Raw genomic sequence first — 18,974 nt, forward strand, 5'->3', positions numbered from 1 at the left:
TATAAACTTAATTTTAAAAAAACTAAGCTCTCCTCTTTCTCTCTGGCACCGCCGGTCCGCCCAGTTCTCCATCCACTTGCTATCTGTCACCGTTGGTTTCCACCTGGGGCTCTCCTGCCCCGCAGGCAAGGAAACAGCATTAATGTCCTTGGAAAAGTGGTGGGATGGTCAACCAAGACCAGCTCAGTGTCTGCCGAGTCCCAGGGCTGAGCCAGATTTGCCCCATCCCAGGGCACTGAGGGTTTCCCTGGGACCAGGGCTCCCAGTGCTGCAGGACCGGCTTCCCCAGCCCCATCCTGGCTCGCCCACACTGTCCCCTGTGCCGCGTGAGCACCGCGCGGGACTGGCCATGGCAGGATCATCCCTGGCACCCCTGCCTGCTCTGCACCATGCACCCCTGTCCTGCTGCCCACCCGCTGCCTCCGTGGTCCCCGGGGACCAGCTGCCCCCCCCGCCACCCCAGGACCCACATGGTCACGGCACGGTGACGTGCGCCCCAGGCCAGAGGGTGTGGGGCTTGGCAGGAGGGCGGCCAGTTTGGGGATCTGCAGGGGAGGGTGACAACCCAAGCGACAGGGCTGTATCCTGCCACGCCAACAGGGATTGAAAACCCAACTGGAAAACGCCTGTGGGCAGGACAGGGCTCAGCCTGCCCTTGCCCTGATGCCGCAGCGATGGGCTCCCAGACAGCTCTCGGTGCCGCAGCGGGTCTGCTCCAAGCCGGGGGCTTTGGGTCTCCCTGCAGGACCCTTTTTTCCCTTGGAGCCAGCCGGGAGGGGACGCGGAGCCCCGTAGGCCACCAGCATTTTGGGGGAGCGGGACGGGGAGCCGGGGATCAGCTTGTGCGCAGGGAGACTTTGCTTGTTGCTTCTTGCTGACCGGCTGTTTTATATCAAGGCGGGAGGGGGGATTTGCTGTTCTAGATGGTATTTTAATGGGCAGGCAGGCAGCTGGAGCCTGGGAGAAGCCTGCTTTACATTGTTTGGGGTTGTAACAAATAAATTCAATTAAAGGCAAATGGCTCCGCGCAGCCCCCACCCTGAGCAGTGTCTCTGCGGCACCGGTGGCTGCGAGAGCTGCGGGTGCAAGGCGGGGGCCCGGGGCTTTGCCCCTGTGCCAGGGCCACCCGGGGACCCTGCCCAGCCTCGCCCCTTGCCCCCACCCCAGGGAGACGCCGGGGTGAGCCGGTGGGATGTGGCGGGAGCCCGGGAGCCCAGGGCACCGCACCCACCGGGCGCCCGGAGAGGGGATGGCGTGGCCGGGGAGCCCGCCCTGTCCCTTGTCCCCGTACTGCGTGTCCCACCCCGTCGAGCAAAGGGGATGGGAAAATCCCGGCGGGCAGGAGCCACGCCGCAGCAGGCACTCCTCGGGGACGGGCAGCCCGGGACAACGGCCTCGGTGGGTAGCGGCATCCCCCGGGCAAGCGGAGGCCGGGCAGGGGCTAGGGCGTGGGGCCGAGCTTCGCACGGCCGTGATGCAGCCCCAGAGCCCTGCGGCCGGGGAGGAAAGCAGAGGGGACTTGGCGGGGACATGCCAGAGCCTCGGCACGCTGTAAACAGCCGCCGCCACAGCAGCAACTCCTCTGCCGGGAGCCAGAGCTGGGCGTTTGTTAGTTGGAAACCAGATGGTGCTCTCCCAAGCGCCGGCACAGGCCGCCCGGCTGTGGCCCCGAGCCAGGACCAGGCTCCCAGGGACCCCAGGGCTATGCAGTGCCCAGCGCTGGGACCCATCGGGGTGGCCGGAGAGGTGGAGGGGCGGGGAGGCCCCCCCCGGGTGGATGGGCAGTGACGGGGTGCCCCCTGCCCCAGCCGGCACTCAGTGTGTCCCAAGGGACAACGTGTCCCAAAGGGATGCTCTGTCCCAAAGGATGCCATGTCCCAAAGGGAAGCCACGTCCCAAAGGGAAGCCACGTCCCAAGGGATGCTGTGTCCCAAAGGAATGCTGTGTCCCAAGGGGATGCTGTGTCCCAAGGGATGCTGTGTCCCAAAGGAGACGGCATCCACCACAGGGGATTAGAGATGGGCTATTAATGCCCCTCAAAATCCCTGCGTATCTCTGTGTGCAGCACCGTGCCTCAGTTTCCTTGTGCCTCCCCAGCAGTAGGAGGCTGAAGGGGGGCGAGAGAGGCTGGTCCCCAAGTCGGAGTCCCCAAATAGGGCTGAGATAGCAGGAAAAGGATAAATCCCCACCTCCAAGGCCAGGGAAAGCCCTGGGGAAGGAGCAGAGGGGTCCCTGCCACATCCCACCTGGGGTAATTCTCCATGGGACGCAGCACAGGCGACATGACCAGTAAGCCCCCGCCGCAGCACCGCCAGCAGGACCCAGGGCTCTGGGCTCTTCCCCAGCCCCCAGCGGTCCTGGGAGCAGGTGCACCGAGGGGGCATGGACAGGCCCAGCCCAGCCCGGGATTTTTGGGGGGGCACAGCGAGTGGACAAACAGACAGGGGCCGGGGGAGAGGATGGCATCCCCGGCATCCATGGGGGGGTCCCGCAGTGTTTACAGAGCTTAAAAACCGCCTAAGCCCCGCAAGGCCACGGCGCACAATAGCGTGTGGACGTGGTGACACCGGCCGTCCCCACACCACCTTGGAAGACAGAGGGCCCTGCCACCCACCGCCAGCACCGGGATTAATTATGATAATGTAGTTCTTTCCCCCTTTGTCACCCTAATGAATGGGCCCCTTTAGGATTTTAAGGCCTTTGTTTGGTGCCTCTTTACTGCGGTATTGTAGGATGGGGACTAGCAGGTGGCAGGTCCCCAAACAGCCCCTTTTGTCTCCTTTGGGGGCTGTTTTGTGGTGGGGTTGGGGAGGGGGGGGTGCGAGGATGCGGGGAGAAGCCGGGGGGTGGTGTGCTGCAAGGGGGCTCCTGGATGGAGCCACAGAGCTCACCCCATCGCTGTGGGGCCGTGGCACCCCACGCCATGCACCGTGGCGTCGGGGACCGCTGTCCCCAGCCGTGTCCCGAGCCACCCGCGTCCAGGCCCACTCAGTGGGCAGATGCCGGGAGCCACCGTCTGAGCCCCTGCCTTGATCTTTTACTGCCTGGGCAAATCAATTACCCAGCAGAAAAGTCCCTAAATCCCACCATAAAACCCGTTTAGCAGCCGCCGTGGCGCTCGCCGGGCGGCCCGCTGCCGGCACGAAGCCGGGAGCGATTTGCTGCAGGGAGGGTGGGTAATGGCTGCCGGCGAAGGTCAGGCCGCGGCCGCAGCCACACAGAGTCTCCCCGCTCCCGGCAGGCGTGCGGGGGCTCCCCGGGGTTCCTGGCCCTGCTCAGCCCCTCCTGAGACCCCCAACTCCCTGCCCCTCCTCACCGGCCCGTCCCCATCCTCGTGCCCTGGACGTGGGAGCGGCTGGGGATGTGGCAGGGCTGGGAACGGCGGTGGGAACCGGGGGGACAGATGAGGCGGCACAGAGGTGCAGGGAGCAGGGATGAGGCAGGGCACGGAGGCACCCGGATGGCGATGCCCCGTGCCAGCGTGGGGCCGTGTGCCCCATGGCAGGCCCATTGGCCGTGCTCAGCAACGAGCCCGGTGCCACCACAGTGGTGATGACGGAACCTCGTTCCTTCCCATGTAGCCACATTCGGGTGTCATTAATACCATGGGGACACCAGCACAGGGACAACGCTAGTCTGAGGGACCCAGGAATGCTCGATGTCTCCCTGATTGCAGGCTGGGTCGGGAGATGGCTTCAGGATGCCACTGGAGACCCGGCTATGCCAAGTGCCGGGCACTGGAGATCCCTCTGCCCCACGGTACCTTCCCCATGGCACCCCGACCGCCCTGTCCCCCTGGTCTGTGCAGGACAGAGGGGGCAGATCCTGGCCGGGCACCGCCGGGGGCTGGGTGGGGGGGGACGACTACGAACCGGTGAGCAGCGAGGTGGTAAAACGGTGACAAGTAATTGGTGTCCCGGCCGGTCCTTTCATGCCGACGCCGTTTTATGGGTGAGGAAATTGCTTGTGAGTCAGGAACACAGGAGACAAATTTAGGAAGTGCTCTCTGAATGTGCCGGGGTCAGGCGCCGAGGCCGAGCGCTTGAAACCTGGGTGGCCTCGGCGCTCGCCCCGCGTCCCCCCCCCACCCCCACCCCCGCCTCCTCCTCAACCCCCCCCCTCAGCCCCCTCCGGCTCCTCGGCATGGGAAAGCAGACCTTTTATCTTATCACTGCTCTTCCGCCGCCCCGGCCTCCCCTGCGCGGCCCCCTCCCGGCACAGCCGCTCGCACCGCAGACACAATGCATGGCGGCGGCCGGCCCCCTCCCCAAGACCCTCCGGGAGCTCCCATCCACCTCCACCCACCCACCTTGGGGTCCTCTGCATCGTCCCGCGTCCCCTCGCCCCACGACGCCTTGATGGCCGGAGGGGCTGCAGTGCGCAGTGCGCAGTGCGGCCCCTCCGGCCATCAAGGCGCCGTGGGGCGAGGGGATGCAGGGTCCCCCCTCAAGGACCAGCCCTGGTGCAAGCTCCTGCGGCCCCGGAGACGCAGCGATGGGGAACGCACTGCTGGGAAAAGGTGTCCATATGCCACGGAGGGAGGGAACAGTGCCGGGAACAGGTTCTCCCTTTTGTTCGTTTGCTACGGTTTTAATTGGGAGGAAAGGCCGCGGCCCCATTAAAACGCGCCCGAATGCAGCGGAGGGCTACCTTGTGCCCGTAGCCCCCTTCCCCGGCCGCTGCCGCCGCATCGGGCGGTTTGGATGTATTTTTCTTGATCGCCGGCCAAGCGCTCTCTCCTGCAAAGCAGCATGTTTCTCATTTTCTGTAGGTTTAACTCCAAATTAATTTGTAAGTGATCTAGGTTTCTTGTTCCCCGAAAGATACCTAATAGCAGGAGGGGGGGCTCCTGCCAACCGAAACGTCTCAGCGGGGTAAAGGAAAAAAAGCAGGAAAAAAAAAAAACAACCCAGGAACTGTGACCCCTGGTGGGTATTTAACAAGGTGTCAGGGCGAGGGATTTTCGGAGCTGGCTAAGTGGATGTGACACCGGCCCCGCGGGTCGGGGTGTGGGGATGCTCCGCCGTGGTGGTGGCTGCTGCTGCTACGTCTCATCCTGACCTGGCCCTTGTGTGGAGCGGGAGCTGGGAGGGATGCTCAGCACCCCCACTGCCTGCGCTGGTGGGTGCTCTGAGCCCCAGGGCCCGAGGAAGGCGGGGGGAAGAGGAGACGCTTGGGGCTTGGGGACGGGGTAGCCATCGCCATCATGAGCTGCTGCTGATGCCCTTGCCGCAGGGCAGAGGGAGCGTATCAGTGCCCAGTGAGGGCCGCCGAAGCGCTGGCGCCTGCAGGGAGGCAGGGGAGGTCCCGTGGGGTGGGGGTCCCCCGGGGCTGGTGGGCTGCAGGAGAGGGCCGGCGAGCCCGCCGGGCGCCCCTGCCGCATGGGAAGCGGGCACGGTTTAATTGGGCGGGCGGCCGCTCGGCGGGGCCGGCTGCTGGCAGGCGGACACAAGCTCTTTTGTCTCCGCTCTCGCTCTCGGCACCGGCTGGGGCTGGCAGGGCCCGGAGCGGTTCAGCCACCGAGAGCCGAGCTCGCCACCAGGGCAAGCAGCCAAACCCCGGCTCCTTGGGCTCTCACAGGTCCTCGCTGCATGCGAGGAAGCGCCCAGGTGGCCAGCGAGGCTTCCCGGCTCATTAGGGGTTAGGAAAGTTGTGGCAATCCCCAGCAACAAGCCCCGCAGCCCTCCCTGCGCCCCGTTCCTGCCAGGAGAGCCGGCAGGAGCAGGCCAGACCCCTGCCCTCCCCAGCGGCTCCCCAGGGCTCCTGGGGGGCTGGCTGCATGGCCGGGGTCCTGGGACAGCAGGGGTGTGAGAGCTCTTGGGCCTTCACTCCCCAAAGCAGGATCTGAGAGGAGATGCCAAGGAGGGATTCGCGGCAAAACCAGCCACCGCTTTTGGATCCCGGTTCCTCTTGCATCCCTCCCTTCCCTCACCTCCGCTCAGATCCCCTCTGCGGCACAGGGTCACCAGCTGGGGGGCTGCACACCTCCCCCCTTCCCCGGCACCCTCCGGCCATGGTGGGTCTCCAGCTCCTGGGGTGATGGCCATGAGGATGGACAGTGGCAGGGTTGGCTGGGGAAGAAGGGGCTGACCCCCACCACGCGCATCCTTTGCCTGCTCAGTCTCCTGCGGGCAGCACGATAAGGAGCCCAGAAGCCTCCTCTCCCAGACCTCCCTCACCACGAGAGGAACGGGGGCTATGAGGGCTGGAAAGGATGTTGCGGTGGGAGCAGGAGCCATCTCCAAGTGATGGGGAGATGGCCTGGCCACCACCCGGAGGGAACTGTCCCTCCTCGCAGAGCAGCCCCAGCCCTTCGTGTGGGGGAAGCAGAGCCGGGGCCACCGGCTGCATCGAAGCCAGCCGTGGATCAGCAGCAGCCGTGAGCAGACCACGGCCAAATCCCTTCTTCCCAGCATCCGGCACCAACCACCCCCTTTGCAGAAAGGCCCAAGCAGGGGGAGAAGCTGCTCTTGCTCAACAGCTGCTGGGAATGGCTGGGCGATGTGGCCGAGAGCCACCAACCCGAAGAGCGGGCACCATCGCGGTGGTGAGGGACCTCTCATGGGCAGCACAGCCTGGCTGGGTTCGGCTTCCCACATCTCCCAACCCATCGCTGGGGGATTCCCGTCTTTCCTTGCCCAGGAACACGGCTGGATGCTTTGGGGGAATCCCAGTGCTGGGGTGAAAATCAGAGGGAAGGGGCTACAGGACCTTTACCTGCCGGCCATCTCAAATGTGCCCATCACCGCCGCCGGCATCACTGGTCAGTTGGTCCTCACCGTCCCTCCCAGCTCTCCCAGTGCCGGCCGCGGGCGCAGGTGTCAGCACCGTGGTCCCGGGGGGCGGTGGTTGTGCTTTCCCTGCCCGGGGCGACCCACATCCCGCGGTGGGGTTAAACTCCCCAAGGAAAGGAGGGAGGAAGATAGGAAAAACAATCACAAGAATTTGTTTCAAGCTGCCTGGATCCCTCCCCGCACGCAGCAGTGTTTTTGGACGGCCAATTTATAATCAGCAGTGTGGAATGTTGTAAATTAAATATTTTTAAACAACTTTGCTCTCTCTCTGGTTAAACATTTCAGAGATCGCTCTTTCTTGTCTGTCTCTTGCTGGGTGGTCCCTCCATTCGCCCGTACATCTTCCTCAAACACAATTAACCATTTAGATGTTGCACAAAGGAATAGCTTATGCATACAACACCAGTCGCTCGCTGCTCCGGCGCTGGGGGAGGGAGGCAAATAAGAAGGCAGCTTCTTCTATTTTCTACTAAAAACAAAAACAAGAAAATCCCTTTTTCCTTCCCAAACTATCCCATTTTTCCTTGAATTGTAAAGGCACCGATCCAAGCTCATCAGCTGTCTTGGTGCTCAGTCCAACAATCCCCTCGCATCCTCCCCCCCGCCCCGAAATTCAACATTAGCATTTTAAAAGCCTTAAACATACAAGTTTATTTAGAGTCAAGCTCTCCCAAGCTCTTGCTTTCCATATTTATATACACACGTATTTTAACGTATATAAAATGTCTGTCTATAGGGCCTGGAAGGAAGTTCTTGTCTGCCGGCCCGTCTGGGAGGCAGAGGCGCGGCTGTGGACCTCAGCTCCCGGGAGATGGAGTGAAAACCGACAGGATCCAGAAATCAGGCGCCCAGCTGAGAGCGAGCGCAGCCTCCGCGGGGCCACTGCTGCCGAGGCGCTGGTGGGGTTTGCTGGGCACCAGACCCCGGCGAGGGGTCCTCCTCCCTCCCCACCTCCACGTCCCCCAATTAACCCTGTGGGTTGCCCGGCGAGGAGGGCCCCGTGCCCTGCGCTCCCCGCCATGGCACTGGGGGGGCTGGGATGGGGCATAGTGGGCAGCCTGTAATGCCAAGGGACCCAGCACCGATCGCCTGCTGCGATCTTCAGTCCTTACAAACAGGTGACCAAAGGCCACAGGAATGGCCACCTGTGACAGGAGGGCGGCACTGATGGCTGCTGCGGTGTCCAGGGACCGGCGGTACCTGGGGAGCGGGTTATACCACCCACTGTGCAATGTGCGGTCATCACACCATCGATGCTGGCACAGGCGAGTCCTCTGCAAGTCCCACCTGGGGCTCCATCTAACCCTGTCCCTAGCAAGGCACCAGGGCAGGGGCCAGAGCAGCCACTGGCCCTGGCTGTGGATTTGGGCCAGCGTGGAGGCAGCAAGGCACCTCCTGAACACATCGGTGTTCCCCAGACCCGCAGGGGTTTATACGGGAAATTCTGCTCTCCCAGGAGAAGAAGGTCCCACCAGCAAAGTCCATATGATGGGCAGGGCATAGTGAAAACCACTCTTTCCAGGCTGGCAGAGGAAGGAGAGTGGGGTGCAGAAGGCAGCAAGGAAACCAGCAGGAGCAACACGGCCCTGCACAATAAACCTTGGGGACTGGAGGGAGTAAAAGGCTGGTGAGTCCTTGTGATGCCCAGCTCCAAGAGGTTCAGAAGAGTCCTACTGCTAGGGCTGCACACACAGCATCAACCTGACAGGTGATGGGGGAGCCAGTCCTGTGGACCTGAGACCATATGACTGCTCAGCCTGGCGCTCCTCTCCCCTTCCTGCCCAAAAGCCAAAAAAAAGTGCCCCAAAAGCGAGACCAAAGCCTGATGCAAAGAAGGTTTTGTGTCCCTTTGAACACCACCAGAGTGGGAAGCCGGGAATGGCTGGCTGTCCGCCTGCCCCTCGTGTGGCCCCACTCCAAGGCAGCCAGGGAGATGGGAGATGGGAGCCATCCACTCCAGTTTGACTGCAGAGGGGATCACATCAGCTGCTGCTTCCTGAAAGATCACAAGTCACCTACAACAGCAAACAACAACCATTGAGGGAGGCGAGTCACGGCTCTGGGTATCTGTAACCGCCAAAAAAATGCTTTTCCCAAATCTGCGTCTTGCAAATGGGCTCGGCTGCAAACACGCTGGGAAGGACCTTGCTGAAGAGCTTCTGCAGGTGGTGCCCACCTCTCACAGCAGCCTGGGCAGAGCTTCAGGAGCCCCTGAAGCCTTGGAGCTCCTCAGGACATGCTAACACACAAGGCACTGGCTGAAGGCCATGCTTTACCCTACTCTGCAGGCGGACCAACAGTGACAATGCCACTGCCACGGTGTGCTAGGGGTGCAGGACCCAGAGGATGATGCACACACACCGCCGCCGGGCTCTGCACCCACGCCAACCTGCTGCCCTGGTCACAGAAAAAGCCTTTTAGGAGCTTTCACTGGCAGGACACGGCTCAGTGAAACCCAGGAGCCAGAGGTGCTGCCGGCTGGGGACCTCACCAGCCTCTGCTTTACCGCGTGCAGATGCAGCACGTGACATGTCACTGCAAGAACCTTCTCACTTCAACCCCAGCTGTACATCTGCCAAGGAAGCATTCAGGAAAAGCCTGTCCAGGAAGCACCAGTGTCTGCAGAGCTGGGAAGCTCCATCTTTTCAGAGAAACGTTGCCTATAAAACACCGCCTCAGTGCCAACAGCACCGTGATGGGCACGGGCTGTGACCCTCAGCTGCCTGGCTGTGACAGAGCAGCAAAGTGAGGAGACTTACCTGCTGAGAGGTGACCTGTTCCTCAAAGCTGGTGAGCAGCCCATACCAGTAACACCTTCCTGAAGGTCTGTATGACCTAGGACCAAACAGTCACAGCCAAAACTACCTGGGAACAGAACTTCTTTTCCTCAGTCACCTCCCTGATTTTCTTGAAGATGGTGACTTATCACTCGGTTTGTAAAGTTGCCCGACTCAACCCATCATCTGCTCACCTGATGATGACAGCGGCGTGGAGACCAGGTTAGATGAGGAAGGGTTAACCTCCCAGTGCCTGCCTTGGGATTCCTGAAGGCCCTATTATCCCGAATTATTTTTCATAATTACTGCCACACACGTAGACTACATCAAGAGTGAATCTTCACTTTGATAATTTGTGCTGTGAAATCTCACTTTGGGATCTACTTTTATCTCACACCAAACACCTGCAGGTCGTAAAAGGCAAAAAGGAAAAGAAAACGCCTCAAATCCCGGCCAGGTTTTCAAGTGTCAGAGAACACTAAATTAATGCTAAATTCTAACCGCCACAGTAAAGAGCCCCCCACCCTCTTCTTAAATTAGCTAAACAAAAGGACTGAGACTTTAACATATAATTAAGGCACAAGGAGGTAAAGCTGTAGCTGTTAAATAAGGGGATGCGGGCTTTTCAGAAGTTAAGATGTATCCTAAAAACAGAGAAGGAGAAGGCTTTGTGTTCAAGCAAAAGGACCGGGAGTCAAAGTCCCTGCGGATCTCTCGGCTTTGCCACAGCCTTCTGGTAAAATGAAAAGCCAGGTAATTACGCTCCACTCGGCTTCTGTTCCTACACACCCAAAATGGATGCCTCGCTCCCTTGCCGCACACAGAGACAAGAACTCTCTTTAATTAACCTTTGTAAAGCCTCCGCGATCCTTGGATGAAAAAAGGCTTCGTACCTTAGGAACATGTTTGCGCACATACACACGGCAAAACCTCTAGCACAAAGCCGGAGCCGAATTGCAGCGCGCTACTTCTTTCTGCAGCTTGTCAAAGGCCTTGAAGCTCATCCTTACCCGTATTTTCCATTCCAATCTGGTCCTTTAGAGGAGGGATTTTGTTTATGAAACTCGGGCAATGTCTGGATTATAATCTCTCTTCTGTCAAATTAGCTAGGAAATGGTAATTTTCCCCAGGGGACACTGGTGCCCATGAAGCACGCATTTAAAATTTATCACTTCAGTTAATGAAACATCATCCCAGCCAGTTGCTGTAAGCACCTCTGGATGTCAAACTGCCAGGGGCAGATAAATGTCCTGTTGAATCCTACTAGATTCCAATAAACAGCTTTTAGGTAGGAACTTGTGTCCAATTTCTAAACGTTAAAGAACAGCTTGTGTTTCAATCCCATCCAGGTGCTTTACAATCCTGGCACAACCCCTGACCACAAGGCCGTGCGTTTCACATTAGCATGCTCGACTCATCTCGCAGGCGTAGGTATAGTCATCCACAGATCACCTAGATGTGGGGAGGGACCTCTTTTCCGGGATTAGGAACAGCGGACCGACAAGCGAAAGAAGCATTAAAATAAGGCAGAGAGTACCCACTGCTTACGGCCCGCTTCCCCTCCACGCTCCCCGCTCCCGCCAGCCCTCTCACATACTTGCTCTTGGGCAGGATTTCAAAGTAACGGACCAAACTCAGCCCTGATGCAAATGGGTGCCAAACTTCTCAACTGCATTACAGAAGAGGCGCAGCTTAAACACTTCTGTGCTATGGGGCAGCATCAGGAGAAAGAGAGAGAGAGAGAGAGAGGAGGAGGAGGCTGGCGAAGCCGCCGGGCTGCAGGGAGCAGCCCGCATTACCCCTGTGTTTCGCTGCCCGCCTGCTGCGTTGATGAGATGCACAAGCAGCATCCCGAGCGGTTTCTCCCAGGCTCGGGGACGGTGGCTGCAGGACCGCGGGGACATGGTTTACATCGCAGGCAGGGCGGCTAAGTCATTCTTTGGAGTGGGCACAGTCTGTGTGGTCCCCACTCTCCCTTCTGCTGGAAAAGTACAGTGCGTTCGCCGGGCGCGCAGGAACCGATATTACCCGGCACAAACCCGCGTGCATCCCAATGAGGGGGGAGGGGGCCGACGGACACACCGCTCTGTAAATACTTCTTTATTAAGACATAAATATAAAGCTGAACAGGAAAAGAGCAATGACAGGGTAAACCGTGCCAGCACTGATCTGTACGGATGATCTTACGATGCTTGAACATCTGGTTCTGCTGCTGGCTTCCATAAAATCATCTTTAAAACCTACTCGGGTTATATCTCCATCAGCTGTTCGGTGCCCACAATGACTTCATTAACATGTTTGGCTGAAAAGAGAGAGGGAGGAAAAGAAGAGGAATTGAGTTTTGCAGCATTGCTTCAGACCTTGCGTTTTTCAAATCTGCAACTTTAAAACAAATGAGAAAAGCAGATTCTGGGGAACTCGAACACGGATTCGCTGCCTTTCTTTGGACTCCAGCGTCTCTCCGACAGTATCCCACACACATTGCAAAAGCCTAAACAACTGACTAAACATCAGGAGGTTTCTCTAATGAGAATTTTCACGTGTATGTGTCACTACTAAACAAGAGAGGCCCGACGGAAGTCACAGCTGCTGCTGACAGGTGTATACCTAGGTCGAGGCAAAGAACCATTGACATCCAACATGGAGATCCGACATAAAATTAAAGATCAGTAATCCACCCTGGCCCTGAAATGTGCTGTGTGCCCCCAAACTGCACGGAGCTTAGGGAAAAGAGGGGCTGCTGAGCATCAAGGGGCCATTACCAAGAAAGCCGGAGACCCTCTCAGCAATCCCAACTCAACCCTGGCATCTTACAACAAAGGGCTTTTTGCTTTTTTGCTTTCTTTTTTTTTTTTTAATTTAAACCTGACTTCTCCCTCTTGGATTAAAAAAATCTGGATGGAGCCTCTCCAAAAGTATCCGCGTGAAGCAAGGTCTCTGAGCAGTTATCATCTCTGAGGGTCACCGTGGACAGCCCACCGCAGGCTCCTGTAGAGCGTATTTGTTGGAGGGGCAATTTCTACAAGGTCACCCCTTTGCCGGTTCCCAGGAGCTCTGCACAGCCCCGGTGGACACATTAACGTGCCAGTCTCTGCCCCAGCGCTGTTAACGCACTGTACTGAAAGAGCCTTCCCTTTAAAATGCAAAAGCAGCTTGTCAGGGAAGGACTGCAAATAAGGAATCTAAAGCCAAAATAATAAAAACACGCAACTGAAAGCCCAGTGCCTAAAAAATCCAAGCATGTGGCCTCAGAGTGTGACACAAAACCATGTGCTCAAAGTGGGTGTCCTCAGGGTACCGTGAGGGGGGGCGGTGAATCTAAATTGCTTTCTGAGAGCTGGACACCTATTCAGGTGGAGCTCAGGTGGTTTGACCCATGCCCCTAGGCTCTCCATCTCCCCTTCTGCACATCAGGAATAACGATCAGCTCTGGAGCCTGGGATAAAGCATTGGGATACGCTGATGGAGGCTGCGTTGTCTCCCATACCTTACACAGCAGAGGGGGTGGATAGCCAAGGATGATGAAAACAATGAGTTGTGTTTTATTTACCCACCTAAAACTCCTCCCCTCAGGGGAGTGGATTTTGCAAGACTGCTGCAGAACAACAAACATGCCACCTTTGGCTAAATGAAGAAATTCCTGGCAACTCCAAACTGGCCGGACCAACGTGATGCTTCCCTTGGTTTAGAATTCAAGACATTACCTTTGCACCATGCAAACCATTGCTCCAGAAAAGGTTTGATCAAAAATTGCTCTATGAACTTCAAGGAGTTTTGGACCATGGCAAGATAATTTCCCACTACAACCCTGACCCCTCAATCATATGGATTCTGCTGTCTCCTCATCCTGGGGGACAGAGTTGGGTTATGACCACCACTCTTCAGAGACCCTTCGTGAAGGCAAAAGTAAGGAGATCAAGGAGCGGTTTCTCACCTTCAGCATCAGATTGAGTCATTTAGTTCTTTGCTCAGGGCATTTAGCGACAACTGGTAATTAATCCCAGAGCCTCACACTAACATCTTGGAGCTTAAAGTTGGAGCGTGGAGCCCAATCTCCAGCACTTTGGGCAGGACGAGCAGAAGTGGATGCAGCGCTCAGGAAAATGAGGGACTGACTGTACAAGTGCCAGGTGCAAGTGTGATGTAGGTAGCACCACACAACTTCTCCAGCACGGCTCTGCCAATAGCCCCAAGTCCAGCCTTCAGCGCCTCCCTCCTCCCGTCCTGGACCCCACACAGCTTTGCCAAGGTACCTCAAATCCAACCTGCAGCACTTCTTGCTATAACATTCCTCACCCCCAACAACTTTCCCAATATATCTCAAACAGGCCCTGTAGCAACTCCTGTGACTCCATTCCTGAACCTCCTCCAAGCAGACTACCTATCATGTTGATTTCTGTGATGTGAATAAGACCCTGGCTACCATCCAGTGAGAGTAATTACGTTATACCTCTGCAGATTAAACATGCCTTCATCTAGGCTTATAAAGAGCCATGTCAATTTATGGTTCTATATATAGGTTATCTGTAGCAATACTTTTTAATAAGGAACTTCTTGCTTCATTTCAGACAGCATCCTGCACTGTCCTAAACGTGCAGAGGTGGGATGGGTCCTGTCACATACTTTGTTGCAGAGGTGGTACCAACTATTTGTAGTTTGCACTGACATGCTTGCAGCTGCCTTATGATATCTCGTATTTTACACCTGATGAGTTCAAAATGCTTTTTAAGAGTGGGCAAATAGGAGCATTCCCATTTTACAGATGAGGAAACTGAGGCAGCAGTGAGTTTAGGGAGTTTAAGGAGCCAAGGCCACGCAGGAAATCAGAGCATGCATTCCCTCATCTTCATCCCTCTGCCTGTTTGGTCTCCTCCTTGATCCGTATGTCACTGCTACCTAAGAGACTCGCATGAAATCACTAAACTCATTTCTCTTTGTACAGGCTAAAAGAAAACACATGAATGTGCCTGCCTCAAATCCCCGAGAAAGTTTTTAAGTGATAAAGGGAATGGTTTTGCTAGAAACAAAGCCCGATTCCGCACCCCCAGGGGATGTGATAGGCTGATAAGGATTCACCCCGCTTCCCTCTTCCCTTCCCAAAGCCCTCCTTGTGGAAGGCAGGGAATTCAGACTCCACCGTGTGTGCCAGAGAGCCGAGCTGCGGATAGCGTTTCATTATCAGCCGTGGCTGCCAGTTGCCAGTGGCTCTGGCTGGTACCAGCAAGCTCAGTTCATGCAGAAACTCTGCCTGAAACTCTGGGGGAGGCGGGAGAAGTACCTCACATGCTTAGCTGTTCAGCTCCCTTCTCCTTCCCCAGCTCCCCATTAGGGATTTCTTACCAGGCTGCCTTTTATCTGACACTGGCAGGGTTACAGATGCATTCAGCCCACAGAGAAAGAAGAGGGATTAGAGAAAGGACTTTCAGAAAGTCTTAGAATTGGACTCTGCAACCTTAAATCATGTTCAACTACATCTTCTCAGATTGGGAGCATCTGGTGCTAAGCAAATCCAGAGCTGATCAACACATTCAACCTCCTGATTAGCACTTTGCTTCAACTTGCTGACGCAGCCCAGCCTGAAGTCAGCCTGGGTGCTTGAACGAGTGTCCACGGAGATTTTACTGAGTGTAAATCAAAAACCTGTCACTCGTTATATATGCGTTCCTGCTTTGGAAGACATTTGTTTACACATACTGTACACTAGCCCCTTAAAAATATACGCACAAGGCAAGGAGAGCTAGAGAGCTGGGGAGCAGTGCAGCTTTTGGTGCTTGGCTAAAAACAAATTGTAATGCAAATAAACAGAGGGGAGGAAATGACTGTGCAGCCCAGCACAAACCCCCCCAGCAGGCCGGGGGCCGGGGACCCAGCGCTCCCCAGCCTTCCTGGCAGGTTCCTGCCAAGCTGCTTACAGAAAGGGGATGCCGGAGCATTCCTTTAAAAGCCATGTGAAAGCATCTCCTTGTTGTTTGCTCAATTAGCCCCAGACAGATTGCTGCTGCTGCTGCTGGTGGCAACGCTGGGTTGTAAAGGAGGAGGGGAAGGAGGGGAAAGGGAGGAAAAAAAAAAAGAGAGAGAGAGAGAAAAAAAAAGGTTAGGGCCTAGGCCCAGGACCACCACGAAGTTCCAGCCCTCAGGGGCTCCAGAAAACGTTCAGTTTACTCACTCAATTACATACACTGTTTTATAAACCCTTTAAAATAAAATAGAAAACAGTCCCTGGCACAGAATTACTGCTCTATTATACAGCAGTGATGAAAGCCACTGCTGTGTATTTGCTCTCTTTAAAGCAAGAGATAGTTTAACTTAAAAAACTAGGCGGGGGGGAGGGGTGGCTGCAGAAACGCATGCACGAAAACACGCTGTGGGTGGTTCCTACCACATTCACCCAGGACAGAAAGGATCAGAGAGTGGGAGAGAAGAGCAACTTGTCTCTGCAGTGATGGTTGGCCCTGGAAAAGCAGCCAGGTTGGGGGGGGAGAGGAACTAAAGGGGCTTAAGGGGATGGGAAGCAGCTGAAGCTTGACTTTGGGAGGCTGGAGGGTGTTTTAAATTACATGTAGAGATAAAGAAGGGAAGCAGGTGATGGGGGCTGATTTGTTTGTGTTTACAGAGCAGTGGGGCTTTCCAGTCAAGGCCTGCTCTCTCCCCAGCCAGGCTTTACTTGCATGATCACTGGAGATCAGGGGTGACTGCGCTGTGCCCCAAAGGCCAGGAGTTTCGCACAGATTTTTCCGCGTCAGGCCCGTTGTGCAGCCACCAGCCGAGCCCGCAGGTCTCCAGGAGTGATGCTCCCCATCAGCCGGGTGCCCCAGCTGCTCCCAGGGGTGAGATGTGCAACTCACCCCAGGGACACTGGGAAATGGGGCTGGTGGTAGCTTCAGGCTGATCAGCTCTGGCCCACAGCTGGGACCTCCAGCCCAGAAGGGGTGGGCAATAGAGATCTCACTCCTACTTCACACCCACCCTGAGCAACCACCAGTGCACAGTGCTGGCACTCACCTGGTTCTGCTGGGGCTCTTATAGTTCAACCAGCATTAACTCATTTGCCCTCAAACCCATCTGGGGAATAGACGTCTCTTGGGAGTGAAAAGTTAAAGGCAACATTGAATTCAGTGCCTGAAGAGAGATGAATTTACTGTGGCTTGGAACAGATGGATGTGGGGATTAAAGGAACTGGAAAGAGAGGTGTATGGGAAAGTCATCAGTCAGGGTCTTGAGAGAAAGGTTAGACAAGGGAAAAGGAGACAAAGAGCTGGGGATATGTCTATGATAGCTCCTTGGGGAGGGGAACATACTTGGAGTCCTAGTATTGGGGCAGAGTCCCAGCAAAGTGTTTAAGAAGGGGACTGGATTGTACTGATTGATGTGCTCCCACGGGGTATCACCACCGCACAGCAAATGTGAGCAGGGATCTTGGAAACATCAGTCTGAAAGACTCTGTCCACGCTTCCTGCTAAGGTGCCAGAGATGCCATTTGCCTGGACACTGCTGCCCGCTGTGCTGGATGCAAGCAGAGGTCCCTTTCCTTTCTCAGCATCCATTGGTGTGTTCTTCCTGGCTCTTTTATGTGGCTGAGCTCTAGCAGAGCACAAGTGGTTATTTTCTCTGCGTGGAGCATGTAAAAATATTTCCACAAGGTTACGAACTGCTGCCTTATGGGTAGACTTCACAATCAACATGCTGCGAATGTGGCAGCTCGTTTAACCCGCTCACTCGGGAAGCCTGAACTTCCCCGGCCAGGAATGACAGTGTGCACAAGTGTGACAGTCCCCAGCGGCAGAGGGGAGGACAAAGCATTGCTGGATGGATAGTGTAAGGAAGTTTTATGCCACTGCTAAGGCCAGAACTCATAAACCATTTTTATACAACTTGGAGAAGAGGCTTACTAGGATCAGTTAGAAGTGTAGTCACTGCATAGTCACTGAAGCAAAAATGACAACTATTTAAGAGATGCCTGTTTTAACTGCCAACTAATATCTTTGTCAGAGACACTCAGTAGTTCAACTGCTTCAGGGAATGAATAATATGGACCTCTCAGTTTTGCTATGAATTTACACCATTCCTACATCATCTCCAGCTCATCTTGCACCCCAGTGCACAAAATACATGTGTGCACTGTTTAGTCTGGGTCTGTTCTTCGCGAGCTTTCATAACTCCCATCTGCACTGCAGCACACTTTCTGATCCTGACCTTGTGTTGTGCTAAGTGTTTTCAGTTCCTGAAGGCTTCACCAGGAGGTACTCAGCATCTTGCAAGAGCAGATGCTCGCCCCTACTTGAATGCAGCATCAGAAAGTCCCTCAGTTCCTTCCTGTCCCTATCCCGCTAAATCTTGGCTGGGGTGAAGCATCCTCACAAGCAGTCACCCATTCATATGTGGAGGTTTCATAAACTGTACCTGCCTTCACGGGATGACATTAGAGAAAAATGTGCTCTTTGGCCCTCATTAAAATAAAACAATCTTACTCTGTTTCATTGAGAAGTCCTAGGACTCTAAGCTTGGAACAGGACTTGGAAAACGATCGGAAACAGGAGCCAGTCCTTACTGGATATGTGCCTTTTTCTGTTCTTGTGAGAAACCACACAGTTTTGGCTACGTGATAAGCCTCTGGAAAAAAAATGTCTCCGTTTGCACATGTTCTCAGGAGGGCAGCTAAAAGCTCCAGAGACTCTGTCTGCAGTGAGCACTCTCAACCATGGAAGTGCAGGAGGAAGGCAGGGCTTCCCCCACGCTTGTATTCCTGCTCTATGGACCAGTGCAGCACTCGGCACAGAACCACTTCCCTCCTGTGCCCACAATGATCCCGCCTGGGCACAACAGCGGTACGGAAAGGGATGCAGTCTGCCTGAAAGCAGTCAGGGGGTGAGTGCCAGATGGGAAATGGAGCATGGGACTGTTAGGCAAGGGGACTGGAAATAGCAGCTTCGGTCAGACCAGAGGAGGAGTCAGGTGGGTGTCTGGGAATAACCAAGTAAGACAGAAAAATGAGAAACTCCATGGGAGAAAGACTAGAGGAAAAACCAAAGAGAAGGCTGGGAATGGCATGAGACTGATCCTGGGACAAAGCCATAGCAGGACTCAGGATCAGGTAGGACACAGGTGATGTAGTTGGGGCCCAATGGCTGATGCTGGGGGCAGGAAGTGGATCTCAGGGCTACTGACGCCCGTAGGCATCCGTGACACCGCATGGCAAAGAGTTTCTCTTGGCCCATTCCAGATTCAGCTCCACTTAAGGAAGATGATCCACTACTGTCAGTTCCCATCACCTGGAGCAGCAGAACCGGTACAATGGAGTTCAAGTTTCTGACACTGATAACGATCCATGCAAGGGCCAGAATGATCCTGTATAATAATACTGGAGGGGTTTAGTGGACTGAACTCTCCCTCCCAACGTTTACAA

General features: G+C 55.8%; 1 protein-coding gene across 1 annotated transcript in view; it reads right to left on the reverse strand.

Moving 5' to 3' along the window:
• Positions 1-11,656: 11,656 nt before the first annotated feature.
• Positions 11,657-18,974, reverse strand: part of EIF2B3 (eukaryotic translation initiation factor 2B subunit gamma) — a 102,977-nt gene continuing 95,659 nt past the window's right edge. The window contains exon 12 of the mRNA XM_074597732.1: positions 11,657-11,873. Within this exon, the coding sequence (XP_074453833.1) occupies positions 11,821-11,873 (53 nt within the window). The 3' untranslated portion in view covers positions 11,657-11,820. The remainder of the gene's footprint in view (positions 11,874-18,974) is intronic.

This window comes from Larus michahellis, chromosome 8 (genome assembly GCF_964199755.1).
Source record: "Larus michahellis chromosome 8, bLarMic1.1, whole genome shotgun sequence".
Taxonomy (NCBI): domain Eukaryota; kingdom Metazoa; phylum Chordata; class Aves; order Charadriiformes; family Laridae; genus Larus; species Larus michahellis.